The sequence below is a fragment of the Nesoenas mayeri genome, assembly GCF_963082525.1.
Source record: "Nesoenas mayeri genome assembly, chromosome: 1".
In the NCBI taxonomy this organism is placed as follows: Eukaryota; Metazoa; Chordata; class Aves; order Columbiformes; family Columbidae; genus Nesoenas; species Nesoenas mayeri.
Genome location: NC_137541.1, coordinates 81,745,910 through 81,768,817, shown reverse-complemented (window position 1 = coordinate 81,768,817; position 22,908 = coordinate 81,745,910). Strand labels below are relative to the sequence as shown.

General features: G+C 43.5%; 1 protein-coding gene across 1 annotated transcript; it reads left to right on the top strand.

The window, feature by feature from the left end:
* The first annotated feature begins 4,745 nt into the window (after nucleotides 1–4,745).
* Nucleotides 4,746–22,501, top strand: BPGM (bisphosphoglycerate mutase). Its single transcript, XM_080353296.1, has 4 exons — nucleotides 4,746–4,847; nucleotides 5,816–5,908; nucleotides 8,171–8,826; nucleotides 18,577–22,501. The coding sequence occupies exons 3-4, from the start codon at nucleotides 8,226–8,228 to the stop codon at nucleotides 18,753–18,755; spliced, it is 780 nt and encodes a 259-aa protein (XP_080209422.1). The 5' UTR covers nucleotides 4,746–4,847; nucleotides 5,816–5,908; nucleotides 8,171–8,225; the 3' UTR covers nucleotides 18,756–22,501.
* Nucleotides 22,502–22,908: the final 407 nt, after the last annotated feature.

Genomic DNA, 22,908 nt, shown 5'->3' with positions numbered 1-22,908 from the left:
AGTACCAGTAGGGTAAGAAATTAAGTTTCCACTTTGGGTTTGGAATATAATGCCTTGCATAGCAGCTTCCCTCCATCTGTTTTGCATATAGTGAAGGCTTTTATGTATTTTCTTCCTCTTTCTTAGTAATTTACTCGGTACTTAAGGATTCAGAAAAACTTCTGCATTTACTTAAAGACTAAGGCCACGATTCTGGTGGCAGATGCAAGGTTAGTTTAAGTGCTTAGACACTCCTCAATTTTTTGAACAGATTTTTCCCCCAAGCAATTGAGCTAAAAAGCCAAAACCAAACCAAAACAACAACAACAAACCCAAACAAAGTAGAATATTGGCCTCCACATGGACTTATGCTTTTGGTTTTGACATAAAGAGAATTCACTGAGATGCATGAAGTTACATATTGCCTCCATACCCAAGCAGGATGAAAGCCCCACTGTATTTACATATGAAAGCAGCATTGTATTAGGCACTAGTAAAACAAAAGGTGAAAAAGGCCCTTTGCTGAGGAATTGTAATTGAGTGACTAACTGGTGGGCAAGGTATGCCTCACTGCTCTGTCAGGTGCACCCCCAAGTTTTAGGTAATAACAGGCTTGGTTCAAGACTTCGTGGTGTGATATATTGGCAAATAGAAGGTGTGTGATGAAAAATTACCCACGCATAGGCACGTTTGTGCCAAGAAAATGTTGAGAATCACTTGTTTGGTTAATGCAAGATGTGGCGAGTAGCTCCAACAAAGACAGAAGTAGGACCGGTGCATCCTTGCCTGCTGTGTGCTCTCTGAGCCCTGATGGAGAAGGCTTTATTTTCCTTGTATTACATACCAGGGTCTGGTGTATAGAGACATATGAAAGACTTCAGGCCAACAGGACTGTGCAGCACTTTATATGAGCTGTGGCTATTATGGTCTCAGGAAGAAGGAAAAGAGCTTCTAGTCCATGAATACACATAAGTTTGCTTGGGATTCAGCTAAATATGTAGTTTAGAGACCAGGCTTTGGTGAAAACATGATATTGATGTCTTGTGGACTTGTACTCTTCCTGGGATGGAAAGAACGAAGCTGATTGAAAAAACAGTGAATAAAGTGGTCTTTTAAGCCAGAAAAAACCTGAGTAAGCATAGGTGTAAAAAGAATAGGTAAGGAAACTGAAGGCATGGATGGATAAGATGGCTGTGTTACTGTAAGGAGAGGTATCCCTGCTGGGTAGTACTGCCCTGCTAGCAGGAGGGTTTAACACACACCGTGGGCTTCCAGGCCCCTGTCCACATTGCAGTTATGTCTTACAAGAAATAAAGCTTGTGTTTAGTTTACAAGAGAAGACGTAACCAGTGTATGGGGGGTGATAGGCAGGGAGATGGATGTAGCCAGAGTGATTTTACAATGTTCTGTGTCCTCTTAGAGAAATAAGGATGTGTTTAATTCTCCGCATAGTGTGTTGTATTCCCAGACCTTTCTCAGTATGAATTTGGCCCCAAATAAAAATGGACCATCAGAAAAGTTGCAGAGGAATGTGAGACAACAGTAGTATGGATAACAGACAGAGAAAAGACAGGATCTAGGACTTTTGTAGAGGAAAAACTGTCAAGTGTTGAAAATGGCTTGAATGTGCTCACCTTCAAAAAAAAAAGAGTGAGTATTCCTTGGGCACACTACTGGGTGGGAGAGAGGACAGGTGTCCCGCTGGCAGCAACTGAAGGTGAAAAAGGTAGGGAGAGTCTAGGAGGGAAGGCACAAATTCATGCAGTAAAAAACACCCAGCATAAAGTTTCAGAGAGAAAGTTTCTAATAGAGTGTGTGCGCAGGTGATCACAGAAGTTTCTTTTGAAGATGAAATTATTAATGAAGACAGATCATATATCAAATAGGGGTAAACAAAGAGCTCAGGTTCTTGTGGAAATTACAATGGGTGTGGCTGCAGCACTATGGTAAATACTTGATCTAGCGTTGAACAAAGTGGCTATTCTATGGAAAAGTACCAAGGGCATAATCAGTGAAAACTGCTCCTGTTTGCAAAAGTTTTCATCAATCATTAATCGGCCTTTTTTCTTTCCAGTTCTGTTTTCTTCTGTTTCTGCCTCGCTCAGACCCAGGCCTTTCTTCAGAGTGGTGCAGTTGTACTGGTGCCCCAGCAGAAGTTTATGTGTTGAGGAAAAGAGTTTCCTGAACTGCTTCTGCTGTAAACATTCCAACTAAACACTACAGCCAGGAAGGGCTCCAGAGCAGAGACCCTGAAAAACAACCCAGCTGGTCTGAGAGATAATAGCTGCCAAATGAGAGTAGCTGTATGCAAGAAGTCACGCACGGGAATATGGCTTTGACTCTTGTGTCCTTGTGTTGTTTGAAACATGAGTCAAAGTCATTAGGCTGTTTTTGCCATGCTAATTAAATTATATTGCTCAAAGACTAATAGATATAATAAATATGTATTTAATGGACATGGAGGTCCTGGCTTGTGGCACGGGTTGCTATCTGCTTACTTGTAGTCATGATTGCATATTGACATATGTTTCTTTCTCTTAATTGTATTCCTAATTATTGAAGTACAGCAGATACATAGTGCTGATACTCAAGAGTAGCTATTTTTCTTTCTGTCTCTAGGACCTTTAGTTCTTTTCCTTGCAAAATCAATCAGTCAGTTAGCCTGTGATGCACCCATATTCAGAGCTGCACTGGAAGTATGTTTATACAAGAGGAGACAGGTTTGATCTGACTGGAGACAGGGTGATTGCAGGTGTGTGATCCCACAGTACAATGTGGGAACATTTCTTTTTACCAGCTTGACCTGATGGGTAGCAAGTCAAACTCTTCTGGTACAGTGAACTTAAGAGTACGATTTTGATTACTTAGGCTGGACTGGCTTTATACTATAGGTTTTGGCTTAGACAAAGTTGATATAGATGAAAAGTAATTGTTAAAGTTAGTGGCTGAGATGAAAAAGATTATACGTGTAACTGTAAGTGCAATTCACATTCAGTGGAAATATTTTTCAGAAGCAGCAGATTTTATTGTAATTCTGTATTGCGGTCAGGCATAGCTCTCTTTATCAGGAAATGTATTGAAAATCTTCTCCATGAGAGGCAGAATGCCTTCCAGAGCTTGCCAAATAAATGAGGAACAAAGTCAGTGTAGTAAGCACCAAAGAGACATGGGATGCTGCTCACTGACAGCTTGGCCACTCTTATCACTTAGCACACCTAGTGCTGTGTCAGCCTGAGGGCCTAGTGGAGCAGTGCTTCCTCTGGCTAGTGCTTCTTTCCAATTGACAGATTAGGACCTAATCCCTGTAAGTGCAAACCAAAACATCCTTTCTCTTCACAGCACTTTATAGACATTATTTTAACACCTCTGCCCCGAATTTTCTTAAATTTCCTTCTGTTTGTCAGAATCCTAATCACACATATTTCATTTTCCTGCGCTATCCTTTTAACCTATTAGTAATGGAAGATCACCTCTATCTCTGCCTTTATAGAAGGGGTGAGAGAGCACATTCAGTATACATTGTTTGTGGCTCTTCAAAATTTAGATTGTGGCTGTTCAGGCGTATGCATTTAGAGAAGAAAATGTGAATCTGATTATGAATAAAAGATGTGCTCTGATTCTTTTCAAAAACAAAAACAGATCTATGGCAGTAGAAGCAGTAAGGGACACCACCTTCCCACACCACTTCTCTCCATCTCTTGTCAGAGCTGCTGCATCCACTTGTGTTCTGATTACATAGAATAAGAATTACAACCTGTGGGTATGATGGTAGCAAGCACAATTGCTAGGAAGACACACGTCTATTTTTTTTTTTTTTTTCCTGCTGATTTCATTATGAGTAATGAGATTTTGGACCCTTGCTTCTCACCAAAAACAAAAGGTCTGAAAGCCAGAAGAAAAAAGTGAGCCCTGCCTGGGAAAAACCCCATCTGACTGACCCTGTTTCCTCACCTCCCGGCAATGAGCGAGGGGATGCTGGATGGCAGCTCGAGGCGTTGGTGCCGTGCCCCTTCGTGCCGAGGAGGCGCCGGGCAGGGGAGCAGGAAGGCTCCACCGGCTGCGGGTAGCCCAGCTCGTTCCCTCGCCTCTTCACCGACGCGGCACACGGGTGGCCCGGCGCCCGCCCTCCCGGCTGCTGTCGCAGGGCCCAGCGCGGGCGGTGGGTGAGGAGGCGGAAGTGCTCTGGCTTCGGAGGTCCCTGGCTTCGGAGGAGCAGCGCCCATCTAGTGCTGATGCGGAGTCAGCCGGAGCGGAGGTGGTTTTGGGAGAAGACGGAGGCTTGGGGCTGCCTCCGGTCGCGTTCAGCACAGGCTGCCGTGACCCCATTTCCCGGTGGCATCGACAAAGCAGTGAAGCGTCGCCCGCGTTTGCGTGTCCGGGGGGGTCCGACATCTCTGCTGTGATGCCTCGCAGGGAAATCGCCCTGCTTTTTGAGGACGTTGATTTTCTCGGAGGAGGAACATGACACCAACATCCCCGCAGGCTCCGCAGGACAGCGAGCCCCCAGCGGAGCTGCGGGCCGGGAGTGACCGGGAAAACAGGCCGGGCGGGGCTCGGCCGGAGTGGGCTTGGCTCGGCTCCTAGCGCGCCCGCAGACAGCACGCCCCTCTCTCGCGTCACCGCCCACAGGCTCGGCCTCATTGGCTGAGGGCGGTGCTCATCCTCTGGGCCAGCCAATCGGGCACCCCCATCTTCGCGGGCGCGGGGACGCCGAGGCCTCATTAGGACGCGGGGTTCCCCCCTTTCGTGGTGCGGCGGAGGCAGTGGCGGTGTTGGTGGAACGGGGTTCACTTCAGCCTCGGGGACGGGCGGCGGAGCGCGGCTGTGGCGTTCCTGGCGGGCGGGCTGCGACGGCTGCGGTGGTCTCTGTAAGGCAACGCGCGCTTAGCCTGTTAATTGTCCGAAGCCGAGGAACGAGCGCGGGGGGAGGACGGTTAGCGGTGGCGGGGAGCTCCCTGCGGGGGAAGAAGGGCGCCGGGGCGGCCGGGGGTGCTCCCTCGGAGGGGTTGCGCAGGCGCTTCGGGCGGAGAGGTGTTGTCGGGTCCCGGGGGAGATTCCCTGAAGCGGGGTGTGCAGGTGGGCTCCCTTCGCGGGTGTAGGGACGCGGAGCCGGCCTGGTGTGTGCGTGTGTGGAGTCACCTGAGGGGAACGGTGGTGGTGTTGGGGCCCGGGGCAGGTGCTGGCTTCCCGTGGCGGGCAGTAGCTGTGGGGCATTTCGTGGTGCTGCTTTGCTCCTGGACACCCTCCTGTGTTTGTGTGTGTGTATATAGGAGTTGCAGCCCCACTTCTGGGTAAGCCTCTGTTCTTAGGGGAAACCCAAGAGACACACGTGCACTGCACAGGGATGTTTTATAGGAGGGCTGGGCAGGTGAACTTGTGCTGGCTGGAGTGAGGAGTCCTGGAAATGAGCACCTGTGGCAGTTAGACTTGCCAATGTATTATGTTCTCCTGTCCACCTTGCCCTGTCCTTCCCTGTTGACCTGGGGCTCTGTGTTTCTGTTCTGTGCTGGATCCAAGTCTATCTGTATCCTCCTTTGTGTCCCACAGATTTTGGTAGATTTCTGGGTACTAGACCTGTGGTAATTGTGGTCTAAACAAATATTGGGGAGCAAATGATATCCTGGGGCACCTGGGAGACAAACTTTCCCTTGTTGGAAATGCAGGAGCTGTGCATATGCATCTTTTTGGGAGAAGGAAATTGGTAGATTTCCCAGTGCATACAAGGGATGTGCGCTCTATTTTCCTACAGCTCAAAGAGCCAATGATGGTTGGCATAACCATTTGCACTTGAGGTTTCTTTCTGTGTGATCACTTGATGTTTATTCTCTTCTTGCAGGTAATTAGCCAGGAGTGTGTGGTGGCCTCTGTATAAAGCAGCTCTTGAGTCTATGCTGGGATTTGTGTAGGCTGCTCCTTTGCCATAGGAAAGGTGAGTAGGATTATTTCCATGTGTTGCTGTAAGGCTTTCTAGCTTAAATGCTTCCGTAAGTGGCGTGATATTTAAACAAGCCTGTGTCTGGCAGTTCTTTCTGAATTTGAGAATAGTGATTCTGCCTGATCTTTTATGTAACTGAACTGTAGTTTATGGTCCCCAGATGATCTTGGATCATTGTATGAATCTTTTTGTTTGTTTGTTATATTTTAGTTTTTTATTGCTTTTAGACAAAAGTACCTAACTAAGAACATGTGTGAACAGATGCATTTACTGTATTGTTGGGTCTTGTTATTTTTATTGGGTCATAATTTGGTTTTGTAAATTATGTAATCTGTTCCTGTGTATAATACAGTCAATTAATCTGAATAATGAGATCTGTAGAGATAGCTTTTTATGGGGCTATGTTTTATGTAGTTTTTCATGCTGTGGACATGCCGCAATGGTTAATCATATCTATGGGATGCTGGAGAAGGATTACTTTGACTTGAGGTGGAAATGGTATCTCATACTCCTTTCTGTTGTAAACCTGAGATCTTTAAGGGTGTGGTTTAGCATTGTATATGATGTGACATGACAGTGGAATCCTAACAATAGTTGATTTCTTTGCTTAATGTGCAACTGACTGAGTGGAAAAAGTGGAACATGCAGGCAATTTTGTCTGAGATGTTCCATGTCATACACAAAATTCAGGCCTCCTTTGCATGAAATCACAGAAGACTTTATTTTGTATTTACCAACTGTCTATTCTGTGTCAGAAAATACCTCTTGATATTGTGTAAAAAAAAAAAAAAAATCTCAGTCCTAAAATGCATTTTAATCCTGAGCTGTACCAGTAGTCAGAAGGTAGAACAGGGGAGGTGTTGTGTAATGTCCTTGTGTGGTGCAAACTGTCTTCTGTGGGAGTAAAGGAGAACTAAGCTGCTGTTAGGGTTGAGATCAAATTACTGAGGCTGTTAATGAATTCAGCTTTTCTATATACTTTCTAAAAGCCTGGTAAAAATGAATGCTGCTTCCAAAAACCCAGAGTACACGGGCCTGACCCATCCTACTGAGCTAATTCAGGGTTACAGTGGGTCTGAATTTGAGACACTTGGAGACTTGGAATGTGATTGAAGCAGCTCCAACTGATTTGAGATTATGTGAGCTCCTATAAGCATGTCTCATGGAAACCTAGTCTGAAGTTGTGTGTGCACAAGTCAGACTTTCATCTCCCACTGTCCGTATTTTTGAGAGCACTAAGTCTTTGTTTGAGTATACAGCAGTCTTTCCAGTGCGGAGAGTTGTATTTTTCTTTCTACCACCCTCCCTCCCTTCCACCCTGGTTCTGTGCATTGTTATCTACTCTGTGACACCTCAGATCAGAGTGATCAGGTGGGGTTTTCAGAGTTGCAGTGCTGTGTTAGATGGACCTTTCAGGCATCACACAATTGCTAGATCATCTTTGGTCACATTGCAGAAGCCTGGGTGAGTGGTCAAAATCCATCTCCCATTGAAGACAATTCAGGGTGCTGTTACTTAGTCAACAGGAGCAGAGAAAGGTGATGTTTGACCTTATGAATATGTAGCTAGTTGTGCCTTGCATCCCAAAGTATCTGTGTTGTGGCACTTGAGTGTGGAGGAATGAGAGAGGAGGTGGTCTGGGGAAAAATCTAGCAGAGATTGGCATAACTAGCAGGATGATATAGGCATGTGAGGAAATAAGTTATACAGTACATGATTATGGTGACCTCTCTTTTGAGGAAGGCTAATAAGGTCCAGTGTATTGCCACTTCCAATTCTGTGGCCCTCTTCCCCAGTTGCCCTGGCTGAGGATCACAACTACTGTCTGTGCCCTTGTTTCCTTGGTGCCAATGTGGGTATAGACAGCGATTCCAAGCTTGAGCTCCCCATGTTTCACCTCTGCAAGTTCACCAGTGGGTGGGGTTTGCTTCTATGGTTGGGAGCTGCTACTGAGTGAGGCTATGCTTAAGCCCTTGAGGGGAATCTGTAGGCTGGAACAGCTTATACAAATCTGCTACTAGTCAATTGGTTAAGTGGGCTAGTTGCCCCAAGCTGGGTGGAGGATGGTGCTTTTCCTTCCACATGAGTGGGAAGCAATTCAAAGCCAGGAGACCTCAAAAGTAGAAACATACTCAGCAGACACTTATTTCTTTGATTGTTTTGATTCTGATAGTTGTCTACTCCTTGCTGCTGTATTAACTACTTGTAATGCATTATCTATAGGATGTTTGATGTATCTGTCTCGTGTTTGTCCAGATGCATCATTATTAGATGTCGGACCATTTATCTTCTGTGCTAAGCTGCAACTGAAATGGCTAAGTACAGGCTTGTTCTCTTAAGACATGGGGAAGGAGCCTGGAACAAGGAGAATCGCTTCTGCAGCTGGGTGGACCAGAAGCTGAGCAGCGATGGGATAAAGGAAGCTCAAAACTGTGGCAAACAACTTAAAGAGCTGGGCTTTGAGTTTGACCTCGTCTTCACCTCTGTACTCAGCCGCTCCATCCAGACTGCATGGCTTATCTTGGAAGAGATGGGCCAAGAGTGGGTCCCCATTCAGAGTTCCTGGCGACTGAATGAACGTCACTATGGTGCACTGATTGGTCTCAACAGAGCAGAAATGGCTCTGAATCATGGGGAGGAGCAAGTGAAAATATGGAGGAGAAGCTATGATGTTACTCCACCTCCCATAACTGAATCTCATCCTTACTATGAAGAAATATACAATGATCGCCGGTATAAATGCAGTGATGTCTCTCAGGATAATCTACCAAAGGCTGAAAGTCTAAAAGATGTGCTTGATAGACTCCTTCCCTATTGGAATGAAAAGATAGTGCCAGAACTGAGAAGTGGCAAAATGATCCTTATCTCTGCTCATGGTAACAGCAGCAGGGCACTGCTGAAGCATGTTGAAGGTAAGGGTCTTCCTTTTAGCCTTCCCCGCTGCTCTTTACTCAACTGCTTACTGCTTTACATCTTATTCTGTAGCATATATTACTTATCTGGGCAGTGTAACACTTAATGTCTGTGGTCTCCAAGGAGAAAGTAAGAAGTTGGCCTATAGGAACAGGAACCAAATTGGGGCGTGCGGAAGGGGAAGAGAATTAGGTAGGTTAATGTAGTTAAGAGAAGAGCCAGGTACTTTCCCTTTTGTTTCTTGCTGCTCATTTTAAAATGCTTTATTCAAATGAACTTTGGTTGGTCTAAACAGACACAAACTCTCAATAGCTCTCACTATTTCTGGATTTATTAAGCTGCTTTGTCAGAATGGTTGGAGTCATAATCTGTTCATTAAACAAGCATTGTCATAACACAGCAGAATAAAGTCTTGGGATGTGGAAGACATTCTCAACTGTTACTGTGGTAGGTTGCTTCTGAGTCTTTGTTCTTGATAATTCCTTACTTAAAGCTGCTGTGACAGGGAATTCTGCAGAGACTAGGAACTTGCTAAAGCTTATGCAAATACTGTATTATTTGCCAATATAGAAAATGTGTACTGAGAAACAGCTAAGTTGGTAGCTTAGCATAAAGTTGCTTATTTATTTGGGACTTGAAAAGAATGTGATTTATTTTTGAGTCATTGCTAGATTCTTTCCCCTCTGCCTCTTCTTTAATGGCATGTCTTCTAGTTTAGGTCATCCTGAACTGGAAGATGGACTGCATTAATTTTTGTCTGTGGGCAGAGAAGAATTCAGTGATCATACTTGTATGAATGCAACCTATGAGAGGTGTAGTTGCAGGTATGCACAGATGGGATTGCATCCACTCAATTTTTTAGTAAATAAAACTCTCTGATGTGTGCCTCTGCAGCTTTGACTCTGCTGAGCACTTTTTGCATTTAGGCATGCTGGAACAGTGAGGATAGCTGATGCTTTAGGTGGAGTTAAAAGCTCAGGGAATAAGCATGTACAAGTGACTTCTGTAGCTACAAGGGCTCTGAATTCTGCGGTACAGATCACTGCTTGGAGGAAGGAGAAAGGCAGCTTCATCTGGTTCCACTGTGGTCAGGGTTGTTGTTTACACTGTGTGAAATGTTATAGGAAGTTAAAGGAAAAAGGGGCAGGGAGATTTGCAACCATGGTGTCTCCCTTGACCTCCTCAAAGAACTGAACCAGTTCCATGAGACCATGCTGGTCAAGCAAGCCCTTTGGGGGTGAATTGCTGCAAGATGACAACAGCTTCAGCAGAAACCTTGGTCCACTTTCTGTGCAGGCATGTGTGAAGGCTAGAGCTGACAGCATGAGTGACTGGTAAAGGTTACTTTAAAGTTAGTATGGCTGGGTTCCTTGCTGCATTGAGATTGGAAAGAGTGGTGTAAGTCCTGGCAAGTGCAAAGCGTTTATCCGGGACAGTCTGCTAGGTATCACTCTTCAAGAGCTGTGTACATTCAAGCAAAGTAAAATAGAGCTGTGTCTCCTTGTTTGTTTTACACTATACCTTGTGCCTCCCAGCATATGGTTACACAGGGAAATGTGAGGAATCCTTTGCAGAGGATCTAATTTTGTTGATTGAGAACCGTCCATCAGCTCCCACATAAGAGCATTTGCCAGATACAGGGCTCTTCTGCCCTTTCTACAGTGAAGATCTGGATTGCTGCAGAGCTGGTCTGAAGGGTGGCATGAGCAGAGCTTTAGGACCCCTGATTTTTAATTTTTTTTTTTCTTCCAGAACTCCAACCTATATCTAGCTAAAGCTAAGAGGTTCCTTGTCTGCATTGCTGACTGTCTCTCCATTTTTCTCCTGAAAGGTTGCGAGCTGCTCTGGAACATTGTTGGAGCTTGACGTGAGTCAACACCACTTAAAGTTTCTCAGTCTACTGTATTTAGAGCACCCGCTATGAGCTGGACTTTGTTAGTGTGGATTCTTTTTGACAAACCTAGTGTGTCATGCACTTGAGTGGAAGTTTCTGGGCCCCTCTATCTTAGCTGGAGCCATGTTTTTTCGGCATTTAGAAAACTGGGCTCCAAATGCCCTACACGACTGCTTGGATGTCTTAGTTGTAGTGATAATTTAATCCTGGAAACTGTAACTCAGAAGCTTTAAATGGCAGTAAATATGAATGTGTTTTAATTCAGTTTGATCTGATGAAGCAATTCTAATTCTTTCAGTATGAAACTTAGTGTCTTTTCAGAAAGACTTCAGAGTATCCTTCAAGTTACCATTTCAGGGAGGTATTTCTTTGAAACAGGCCTGCAGTTCTCTGAATCTGAATTTTTTCCTTATTATGAGTAACTGGTAAAGAGCTTGAAACGTGGATCTGCATTCTACTTGCACGCAGATCAGAGTGAGAGAGTGTCAGGATAACAAGTCTTTGATTGTGGGTTTGGATTTTTTTTCTCAGTCCTCAGAGTGGACCTCATTAAGGTATAGAAAATGTCTGTAGTATCTCCCATGGTTTGCATGTGAGGACTTAAAGTGAAATCCCAGTACTCTTTCTGAAAACAGTATAGAACAGAAACTGCACTGTACTCTTGTGTGCCCTTGGAGATCAGAAACAGCAGCTTCTCAGAGAACTTGTTTTTCTGTCCTGTGGGCTAAGTGACATTTCTCCAAGAGGCTGCTGCTGAAGACCTCTGTGCTATAAGCTGCTGGTGTCCAGTGGGGATGCTGGGCTGTGTTCCTTCTAGGTAATCCCTATTAATTTGATAAATGCAACCCAGGACAAGTGTGGCTGTTTGTACAATCTGTCAAAGATAGTGTTGACACCAAATTTTTAAGTCTCTGTAACTGAGCTTATCCAGACCTTTCAGAGCCCTTATCCTTTGCATCATCTTCAGGTCATGTATGTGATGATACTAGGAATCATTGGCACAACTAAAAATTGGCAGAGCAAGAGTACAGTTTTCATTATATATTTTTAGGGTTGTGAAGGCTCTTTGAAAGTAACATTCTTTTTAAATTCAGGCAGCAGTCTTGTGCTTGCTGCTGGAAGTCTCTTGTTGTAAACATTTTGTTATGTGACATCTGTTGGTATGGATTGTGCCCTGTAACTTGGGTCTCTAGACTTTCTTTCCTGGTATAGCATCTCTGGTGCATTGAAAAAGCAAAGGCAAAAAGAAGTTAATGAGGAGGGTATCTAAAGTAAGCATAGCAGACTGGTTTGCTTTCTAAATTTTATTTTGGATGCTGAAATGTCATATTGATTATGAAAGCATCAGTTGCTAAAATCTGCTAAATAAGCATCCTAGAGGCACAGGTTCTGTTTACAGGTGATTTTAGCAATTAATTGAAGGAGGAATAGTTTTATTTAGTAACTAGAACTTCAGCTTGAGACCCTCTTAGCAGTTTCCTATCATGAAGACAACATTAGTGTAATAGTTGTGACCAACTTTCCCTCTTGCTGTTGAAGAACTACATGGAGAACAAGTCTAATGGACTGATTTACCAGGCAAGTGGCACAAGGATTGATGGGCTGTCCCAACTTCCCTCCTGGCCATTTAACCCTGAGGACTGGTGTAAAGTACCTCAAGACAAGGTCTTGTGGAAGGTCTGATTCTAGAATTTCCTCCCTGTTGAAAAGTTGCCATCTCTTGGATATGGTGTGGTGGTCACTGAGTCTTGTCATATGCAGGGTAAAAAATGGAGGGGAGGAGTTATCTGGTCTCCTGAAGAAAGATGCAGATGTTGCACCCACTTAGCTTGTGTGGTTGTGGTGACAGCTGGGAGAGAGCTCTGTACCTGGGCTTGCAGGCAGAATGTGGTGACTGGGAAAGCCTGATGCTCGTCTTGCCAGTTGGTGAAAAGGGAAAGCAGTGCCCTCCAGGATTTTACTTTTTTCCATTACTGTGATTGTGATACTTGTGCAGTTACAGTATTTCTGTAGTTTACATGCTGGAGCTACACACTGTGAGTCCTGGTGTGGATTGTGTGATGAGGCCTACCTAGTAAGATTATTTTACTGATTTTGCTGCTTGACCTTCTTAAGGATATACTACTTATATGACTATGGTGTCTGAGGGCAGTTAGAAGCCACATTAAGATCTAACATCTCAAAGCTGCTGAAATGAGATAGTCTTGCACACCCTGTTATTCATCCCAATCTTTGCTCTGTGCTTTTGCTGCCTATTTCTTGTGAGCTTGTTGGGCCTCTTTGCAAGTTAAGTTTGCCTGTAAACTGGCAAGGAGTGGGTAGTTTTCTGGCATTCTGCTGTTTTGAATCAGCACAGGGAAGGGGATGACAAGTGTCTGATAGTGCAAAAGGGCTGGAACAGATTGTCCAGGAGCTGCAGCTGGTACAGGAGCATTTCAGACATGACATGTTAGTGACTGGTTCCCACAAACTTGGACTTGAAAGACTATCAGTAGTGCTACAGCCAGTGATGGAAGCATTTTCCCAGAACTCTGTCTAATGGCAGTTTGTGTGCTGACAGGCTTCAGGGTTGCATGATTAGAGAACTCTGTCATGTTGTTGCCTTGAGCTCCTGGTGGTGGTAGTACAACTTGGGTCTCTACTCAAGCCTTCTGGGACTTTCTCACCTAATGACATAGCTAACAGCTAGTGCTGGTAGTAGCAAATCTCATGCCTTTTTCAGCCTATTTAATCTTAGACTGCCTGAGAAATTTAAGGCAGGCTGGATTTCCCTACTGCATAGGAATATGATTGATCCATGGTTTGTTTTCCTACGCAGTCTCATATTGGGATGGCCTCAGTAATGATCACAGTCAAAGTCAAACCATGATCAGGAACTGTTTAGGTAGCGATACTGTGTTGGGTCTGACTGAGATGGAGTTACATAGCAACCTTTATAGTGCTGTGCTTTGTAGTGGTAGCCAGAAGGGTGTTGGTAACACCAGCGTTTTGACTACTGCTGAGCAGTGCTCCTACAGCATCAAGGCTGCCCCTCCAACATTTCCCCACCATCTTGGCAGACATAAGGTTGAAAAAAATGTAAATAATATGCCGCAGCCATGGTTGTAGCCCACTCATCTTCTTCCTCATTTTCCTAAAATCTGTACAGTAAGCTAATATTCTGTAAAGGTTAATCGCCAGACTCTTAACACTGTGCCCACTTTTCTCCCCTACTGAAGCTAGGTCCTCTGTCAGCCTGTAGGGAGGGCAGAATCTGGCCCTGAATATTTAACTTAGGCTAAAGCTTCAGTGTATGAAAACATAAGCTTCTGGGAAGGATGCTGTGACCTGATTTGGATCTCAGTTACAAAACACCAGTTCTAGAACATGCCCATTGTGGCTGAACTTATGCATATGATATTGTGTGTTTTGTTGGATGAATCATCTGGCCTCAAGTGTAGTTGACGTGCAGGGGAGGAGGGGTGTAGCTATTCTCAGTAGCTGTTGTGCTTTTTGGGTTGCTCTGACCACAAGAATAGAAGGAAAGAACTTGGTAAGAACAGGTAAGAGGGAAGGAGAAGCTGAGACAGCCCTTGTTGAAGTTGGCTGTAGGTGCCTCAAAATTGAGCTCAAAGGGATTTGCTTCTGTAGGACTTCCCAGGGTGCAAGTCTTTCAAAGCACTTCATGGGCTACTGGGTAAAGGTGAATTCTTAAACTTGTAAAGGGACATTACTGGTCTCAGGTTGATCACACAGTTCAGTTAAATGGGGCATAAGTAAGCCGGAAAAGAATACTGAATAGGATTTTGAAATATTTTTTTTGTAATAAGTGCTGTGTCAAATTCTTACAATGTTCATGTACCTAACTGCTTTCTGCTATACAGCTACTATTAAGGAACAGTGTTTAACAGGTGTTCAGGAGAGAGGACATGGAAAACATCCACTTGAGGAATGTAGTTTCCCAGTCAGCATTCTGTCTGCAGTCCTGAGGAGGATGTCCTGAGGACTTCAGTAATGTCTGTGGGTTCTCATGGCTGGAAGTAGGTAGGACATTAGTTTTAAACCTACTCAGGGAAAGCCTAGTTCCAGGAACACAGTGCCCTTCCACAGTGCTGAGACCTAGCCTTTAGTATTTTACTGGATGGAAGAGTGTTGCTCCTTCAATGGTCTTATTTCCCATTACAGCTTGTAGTCAGTAGCTGAGTCCTTGCCCTGATTTCACCCTTTTTTTCCTTTGATATAGAACAGGGTTGTGACACAGGCCAGCTCAGATAATGTGTAAGAGAAGGTCACTTGGCTATAGTTACAGCACATGAAGTAACTGGATAGCAGTTAGCTTGTGCTTGCCATAGCTGGAGTGTAGCATGTGATCTCTTTACTGTCCTCCTAGCGTGCTGGGTGGAGAGGTTTCTGTGTGCATTTTGTCTGCAACTGAGTAGCTATGTGACAAGCCTGGTCAGCTTCTTGCTTCTCAAAGAACAGAAATACTATACAAATACAGTAACAGCGCTGAAATAAAGTAACAGGACACTATTGTTTCTTTAGGATTTTCATCTGACTTGCATTTCTAGCCTTCTGGCTCTGAGGCAACATTTCCATGTGAGGAAAAATCCTGAGGAGAAAGCCAACATCCCTGCTGCAGCTTTGTTTATCCTCTACTGCACTGTTTTGCTTTGCAAATCAATACTAGTTGACATTGGTGTGGTCACTTTGTAAAAACAGTAAAATGCATTTCTGAATCCATGTAACTACTGCTAGTTTTCTTTAATCTGTCTTTAGAGGAAACCTTTAAATATCCTGGCTCCTGACCACATTATGTGGTTTGCCTAAATTGTCCTGCGTGACCTCATCCGCTTTGTGTATAACTGAATGGTTTAGTCTGGGAAATTGAATTTGAGAGCTGGGTGGAACATTTCCTAGGGCTGGATTCTATGTGGATACATGGTGACATCTGTTATTAAATTCTGCTATGTTTAAGAATCCTTGAAAGAAAAGCTCAGGCAGGATGGCTGCTTGTTTTGCAAACCAAAATCCTTCAGAACAGTGTGTGTGCCTGCTAAATGGACTTAATATTTTTCCCATTGATTTCTGTATGGTTTTAAAATCTTGGATACTCCTTGAGCACTGTTCTGTAGGTCTAGGATTCTGCTGCCTATAACAGGTGAATTACTTATCCCTTGTATACTGGAGTTGCTTAAACTGACAGAATATGACTTTTTAAATGAACTGATGGCTCAATATGTAACAAGCTTTAAGCTTCTTCCAGGGGGTTGCCTGTTTCTCTTGCTCCATGCCCTGCTGAAATACAGGGCAAATCTACAGCTGAACAGAGTACTTAACCTGATCAGTCTCAACATGGCTTCACCAAAGGGAAGTTGTGCTTGACCAACCTCATTGACTTTTATGAGGACATAATAAGATGGATTGATGATGGCAGAGCAGTGGGTGTGGTCTACCTTGACTTGAGTAAGGCATTTGACACAGTTTCCCACAGCATCCTTATAGCTAAACTGAGGGAGTGCAGTCTGGATGACTGGGTAGTGAGGTGGACTACGAACTGGGGGAAGGGAAGAAGCCAGAGAGTCATGGTCAATGGGGTGGAGTCTAGTTGGAGGTCTGTATCTAGTGGAGTGCCTCAAGGGTCTGTACTGGGGCCTATATTATTCAATATATTCATCTATGATTTGGATGAGGGAGTAGAATGTACTACCAACAAGTTTGCTGACAACATGAAGCTGGGAGGAGTGGCTGATAGGCCAGAAGGCTGTGCCGCTATCCAGTGAGACCTGGACAGGCTGGAGAGTTGGGCAGGGAAAAATTTAATGAAATATAACAAGGGCAAGTGTAGAGTCTTGCATCTGGGCAGGAACAACCCCAGGTTCCAGTATAAGTTGGGGAATGACCTATTAGAGAGCAGTGTAGGGGAAAGGGACCTGGGGATCCTGGTGGACAGCAGGATGACGATGAGCCAGCACTGTGCCCTTGTGGCCAGGAAGGCCAATGGCATCCTGGGGTGTATTAGAAGGGGGGTGGTCAGTAGGTCGAGAGAGGTTCCCCTTTCCTTCCACTCTGCCCTGGTGAGACCACACCTGGAATAGTGTGTCTAGTTCTGGGCCCCTCAGTTCCAGAAGGACAGGGAACTGTTGGAGAGAGTTCAGTGCAGGGCAACAAAGATGATTAAGGGAGTGGAGCATCTCCCTTATGAGGAAAGGCTGAGGGAGCTGGGTCTCTTTAGCTTGCAGAAGAGGAGACTGAGGGGTGACCTCATTAATGTTTATAAGCATGTAAAGGGTGAGTGTCATGACGATGGAGCCAGGCTCTTCTCAGTGGCAACCAATGATAGGACAAGGGGTAATGCGTACAAACTGTAACACAAAAGGTTCCACTTAAATTTGAGAAGAAAGTTCTTCTCAGTGAGGGTGACAGAACACTGGAACAGGCTGCCCAGGGGGGTTGTGGAGTCTCCTGCTCTGGAGGCATTCAAGACCTGCCTGGATGCCTTCCTGTGTAACCTCATCTAGGTGTTCCTGTTCCAGCAGGGGGATTGGACTAGATGATCTTTTGAGGCCCCTTCCAATCCCTAAGACTGGTGATTCGGTGATTAATTTTATTTTTCTGACCTGTTGCCGTCCCACTGTTGCTGAGGGGTGTGACTTTGGGGTTTCCTGTTAGTATATTGGCTCTGCTTTTTTTCCTAATGTGAAAATCACTGGTAAATTTGCACCCATATGTTCTGAGAACCATCTGTTTTGTCAGCTGCTCGAGAGGATGTTTTCTTCATGCACCTTCATCTACTTTATATGGTGTCATTGTTTTAGAAGCTTGATTGTGTGCATTTTCCAAGGATGAATTACTTGAAGTTGTCCTGCTTTAGAACAGCAGGCTGCTGTTGTGACCTCAGTGCTTCTAAAAAGGGGAGGAAAAAAAAAATGACATTTTGAGTGAAACTAGGTTTCTTTTGTCTGAAAGTTTTGAGGAGAAATGTCTTTGCAGTCATTGCTGCTTAATGAAACTATTTAGACCTTGTGTGGTAACTTTACTAAGAGATTTGGTTTCAAAATTCACTTGCATACTTTAGAGACTTGTGTTTGATGTAAAAACAATCAGCAATTTCATTGAGATTAGGGCCCCAGAATATTTTATTTAAGCACAACTGGGTAAAATTTTCTTCCCAGGTACACATTATTTTAGGGAAGTAGAAATATACAGGAAAACACTCCAAGTTGTGTAAGTTGACTTTCTCCCTTTTCTTCTCCTCTCCCTTATTTGAAAGTGGAAATGAATACCCTGTATCAAGTAATTCTGAGAATAATGGTCTAAGCAAGATCCTATAAACCTGTTTTTGAGGTCAGATGTGGCTAAACAGTGATCCTTACACTAGAAGAATTAAATATTGATTTAAGACAGCTTGTCTGAGAAACTTTGCATAGAAAATTTAAGAGGAAAAAATAACCTTGATAATCTTGCCTTCTTGAAAAGGTTGTTTCATGTTGGAGTAGCATATGTGGACTCTTAATACTTTTCTTCATGGTGCATAAGTTAGGAAGATACGAAGGAGAACCTATTGTCCTCAATAGAGTATTAATGGAAAGGTGTAGTCTCCAGGGCGATCTATTCATGTTTATTTCACATGTGTAGGCTGAAGAAACTGTCTTCATCTTGATGGGAATTCCCTTCTTTAACTGTGTTCCTGAAGCTCTAGCCAAGCTGTGGTCTAGCTGGGAATTGACCCTTGGTAGTTGGTGGTGTTGATGGAGGCTGGAACACACCTTAACTGTTTTAAGGCTAGATAATGTCAGAAATAAGGCTGAGCTAGGCAGACAATAGCGAAGCTGTTCACTATATGTAACTCTGTTTTTCTTTTTTTCTTTGGCAGGCATCTCTGATGAGGACATCATCAATGTTACTCTTCCCACTGGTGTGCCCATACTTCTTGAACTTGATGAGAATCTGCACCCCCTGGGCCCTCACCAGTTTCTGGGTGATCAAGAAGCTATCCAAGCTGCCATCAAAAAAGTGGAAGATCAAGGGAAAGTAAAATCTTCTGAGAAGTGAAATCCCACTGACACAGCTGTTTTCTAAGTGTGGTAAAAAGTGATGAATTATGTATGACTGCTAGGTTGTACTGTGTGAAAGTCTCAATTTCAAGCACTAAATAATTGGAAGGAACAGTTGTTGAGTCTCAGGTTGGTAGATTAATGCTCTGCCTTTCAAAAGCTGGAATTTAGATCTCAGCATGAGGGTATGGATACTGAGAAAAAGAAATGAAGAGATCATTTAGGTAACTAAAACTTGCAGAGAAGTCTGCCCCAGATCTAGGATCGAGGGTGGCTCAGTACGGAAATAAAGGAATATGTTACTGGTGTCTACCAATAATCAGTCTTAATATGTTAAGGGAAAAAGCACCAGCTTACTGGACTAATTAAATTCAGGTTGTTATAGGCACTAAAACTTTCTCCCTGATAAAATGGTACCAGGCAAGTTATCCAGTATGATTCTTCTATGTCAATGGCCATGACACCTTGTTCTGGATGGAGTTCCATTGGTCTTTCAGAACACTTTTATATGTACAACTCTTTGCCTTTGTAATTTTGAGCTTTCCAAGGCCAGTTCATGGCCCAGAGGGGAATTTTGCAGTGATATTCGGACTGCTGTAGTTACCATAGTTGTCTTTTGTTACACTATATTACACTGTTTAAGGAATCTAGAAGGAATTCCTTTTCTTCCACTGTCTTTGCAAAGCCTAGCATGACTGCTTTTTGCTGGCTTGCAATAATAGGATTTAACTGGGACTTTAATCCACAAACTAAGCACAAAGGTTTCATGTTCAGTGTTTAAATTTTCACTTATTAGTGAGTGACCTGAATAGCTTTGAAACACTTAAGAAACATGTAGTAGATGTTTGATCATCTTTTATTCAAGTTAGAGTAATTCCTGGTTACCTCAGTAAAACTGGATATGGGAAAAATCCCCCTCTAAGGTTTCCTGAGTTATCTCTTGATAAATGTTCCACAGCAATATCACTGTGGCATTCTCTGTATCAATTTCTCTGGAGGGCTGGAAGAGATGCATAAGGCATGTAGGAAGTATTACTGGATGCAGCTCATGCAGCCATCATGCTGGTAGGGAGGATATTCTGCCATACCTGAAAGTGTTCTGTAAAACTCTCTTCACAGTCATAGCTTGATTCCTGATGAATGTGGCCTTGCTGTTGTGTTTGGCACTGAATTTGAACAGTTCACACTGGTTGGGTGTAGTGTAGCATGTATGTTGTTTTGATTCTTTATGTACACAAGCATCAGGGTAATTCCCTTTGTGAAGATTTGATTAAACCTTACTTGCAAATATGAAACTGTTACTTAAATTTAGATCTGACCTAGTGTCAACACCTGAGTGTGGATTCTGACCGCAGTTATCAACATGGGTGGCACTTCTGTATGTAGTGTTAGAGCTGAATGTGTTCTCAGCATGGTCCAGCTTCAAATATCAAGAGAAGTTGATGATAATTCCCTTGGTATGATAGACTCATAGAATCATTTGGGTAGGAAGACACCTTCAAGATCATAGAGTCCAACCATTAACCTAACAGTCACTAAACTGTGTCCTTAAGAATCTATGAATCTTTTAACCCCTCCAGGGATGGTGAGTCAACCACTTCCCTGGGCAGCCTGTTCCAGTGCCTGACAGCCCTTTCCTTGAAGCAGTTTTTCCTAATATCCAATCTAAACCTCTCCTGGCACAACTTGAGGCTATTTCTTCTTGTCCTATCACTTGCTACTTGGGAACAGAGACCAACACCCTCCATGCTACAACCTCCTTTCAGGTAGTTGTAGACAGCAATGAGGTCTCCCCTCAGCCTCCTTTTCTCCAGGCTAAATAGCCCCAGTTCCCTCAGCTGTTCCATACCTCTCACCAGCTTTGTTGCTCTTCTCTGAACTCTTTCCAGCACCTCAATGTCTTTCTTGTATTGAGGGGCCCAAAACTGAACACAGTGTTTGAGCTGCAGCCTCAACAGCACTGAGTATGGGGGGGATGATCACTTCCGTAGTCCTGTTGGCCACAGTGTTTCTGATACAAGCCAAGATGCTGTTGGCTTTTTGCCCCCACTAGGCAAAAGATATAGAAGTATAAACTTTTGAAATCCTAGAGTAGATGCTGCTTTTCAGAGAGCAGCTCTGTAGCTCACTTCAAAACTGTGAAAGGTTGTTTTTTTTTGTGGATGTGTGGTGTTTTTTTTTTTTTTTTTTGAGGAGAGCAGTGTGACTTCGTGGTGTGTCTTTGACAATCTCCCTGTTATATGGAGGCAGGCTTTCCAGGTCTGATCCTGGCTTGCATTAGTGTAGCACATATTCCATAAAAGACTTCTTGCTAGATGGTAGTTTCTTTGTGAATGATGCTTGGGTTTCTCTTTGGTTTTGTTTTTGTAGCCCTTGCAATAGGAACAGAGTTACACATTTCTCTTTGAAACTTACCAGCTTTGTTTACTCTCACTTTTTACAAGCAAGGATATTTTGGCGTGTTTTGCCTGAAATACTATTAACACCTTCCCAGCTACTCTATTTGATACTGACTTATTCCTTTCTGGGTTTTTAGTTTTCTGTGTGTAGAGTAACTCAATTTTAGTTGATACCTTAAAGTCATTGTTATGGAGTTAGACTGATCAGCAAATGTTCACTGGTCAATGCCCTGAGGAAGGCCACTGGCAATCAAGAGATCAGATTCTTACCCAAACATTCAATAATGTGTGAAGTTTCAGTATCACCTAAAAGTTACTGTGGACTTCTTAACAAGGCAAGCAGAGCCACCTGTTGTCAGTGGGAACTACACGCATCCAGATGTGTGGGCATACAGGCTGTGGCTGTCAGTGTCCATATTCCTTTGACATTGTGGTGTTGTAATGTAGAACTTCTTCAGAACTTGAGATGCAGCTGGAATATACTTGGAAACAAACCTGGAACGGTGAGATATGGTCTCTCCTCAGATTTAATGATCTGTTCTGGGGACGGAGTGGGGAATGGAGAGGTGAAGTAGTGAAATGTAGAGAGCATTAATATTTCTTTTTGCAGCTCAATGGATGAAACTGGCTGAAAACAGCCATTCAAGTGTCCTGGACAGTAAGAAAAACTGTGTGTTTTCAGATGGCACTGTTTCTACAGTGCTGCTTGAGACATGAATAGCAACAGTGCCCTGGGAAGTTTGACTTAATTAGCTTTGCTTGTGACTCAAAAGTGATGACGGGATTTTACATGCACATCTGGCAGCAATGCTATCTTGTGAAAGTATCAAATGGAACCAACTGGGGATTTTATTGTTCTCTTCAAGATTATTTTAACACCTTGAAATGCTTGCTTCTGAATAACTTTCAAATTAAATTCCTGATTCATAAAACATTTATGTTTAAGAACAGAAACCAGCTTCCATCAAGTGGCGTAAGCAAGCCTGATCTTCAGGCATAGGTACATCAGAGAGAGAAATGAGAATCTTGCTGGTGGTTTTAGAGATCAGCAGTTGGAAAACATTTTCCCCAAGTTTGATTTAGTATGCCTCAAAGTCCTATAAGGTAACCAGTGTTTCTACAGTTGACATCGTGGATGTGGTTGATTTGGTTTGTTTATGCATTTTTAACTTGTTCAGTAGCAGTAATAGCTGTAGAATACTCTTGAAAACCTTTGTAAATATGGTGGACCTGACAGGTTCTTTATAACTCAATAAATTCACCTGAAATATAATTTAACTTTGCTTCAGTCTTTCTTCCTTCTACTCCCTTCTCCTTTGTATCCGTTCCAGGGCTGACAGGCAAATAAAACTGTGACCTTTAAGGCACCAAGAACTCTTCAAGCAGTCATTCATCACATATCATGCAGTCAGTTGGGTTAAAATAGTGTTAGAGCAAACAGTGTATCATGTTTACATTTAAAGAAGTTGGGCTGGAGGTGAATATATAGCTCTTTGAAATGTGGGAGAATTTGCATAAGAACAGCATATTAAAGACTTAGTTCTAGAACAATGGATCTAAACAAATGGTCACTGTTTCCCATGCTTGCTTTTCTTCTTAAGAAGCATTGCTTTTTGATGGTGTGTTCAAAGTTGTACCTTCTGGAGACAAATCCAACCCCTTCACTCTCCATTTGAGTTGTGACTCAAGTGACAAGTGCAAGGACCTGGAAGCCTGCTGAGGACTTTCTTGTTTATTGGCCTTCACACACAA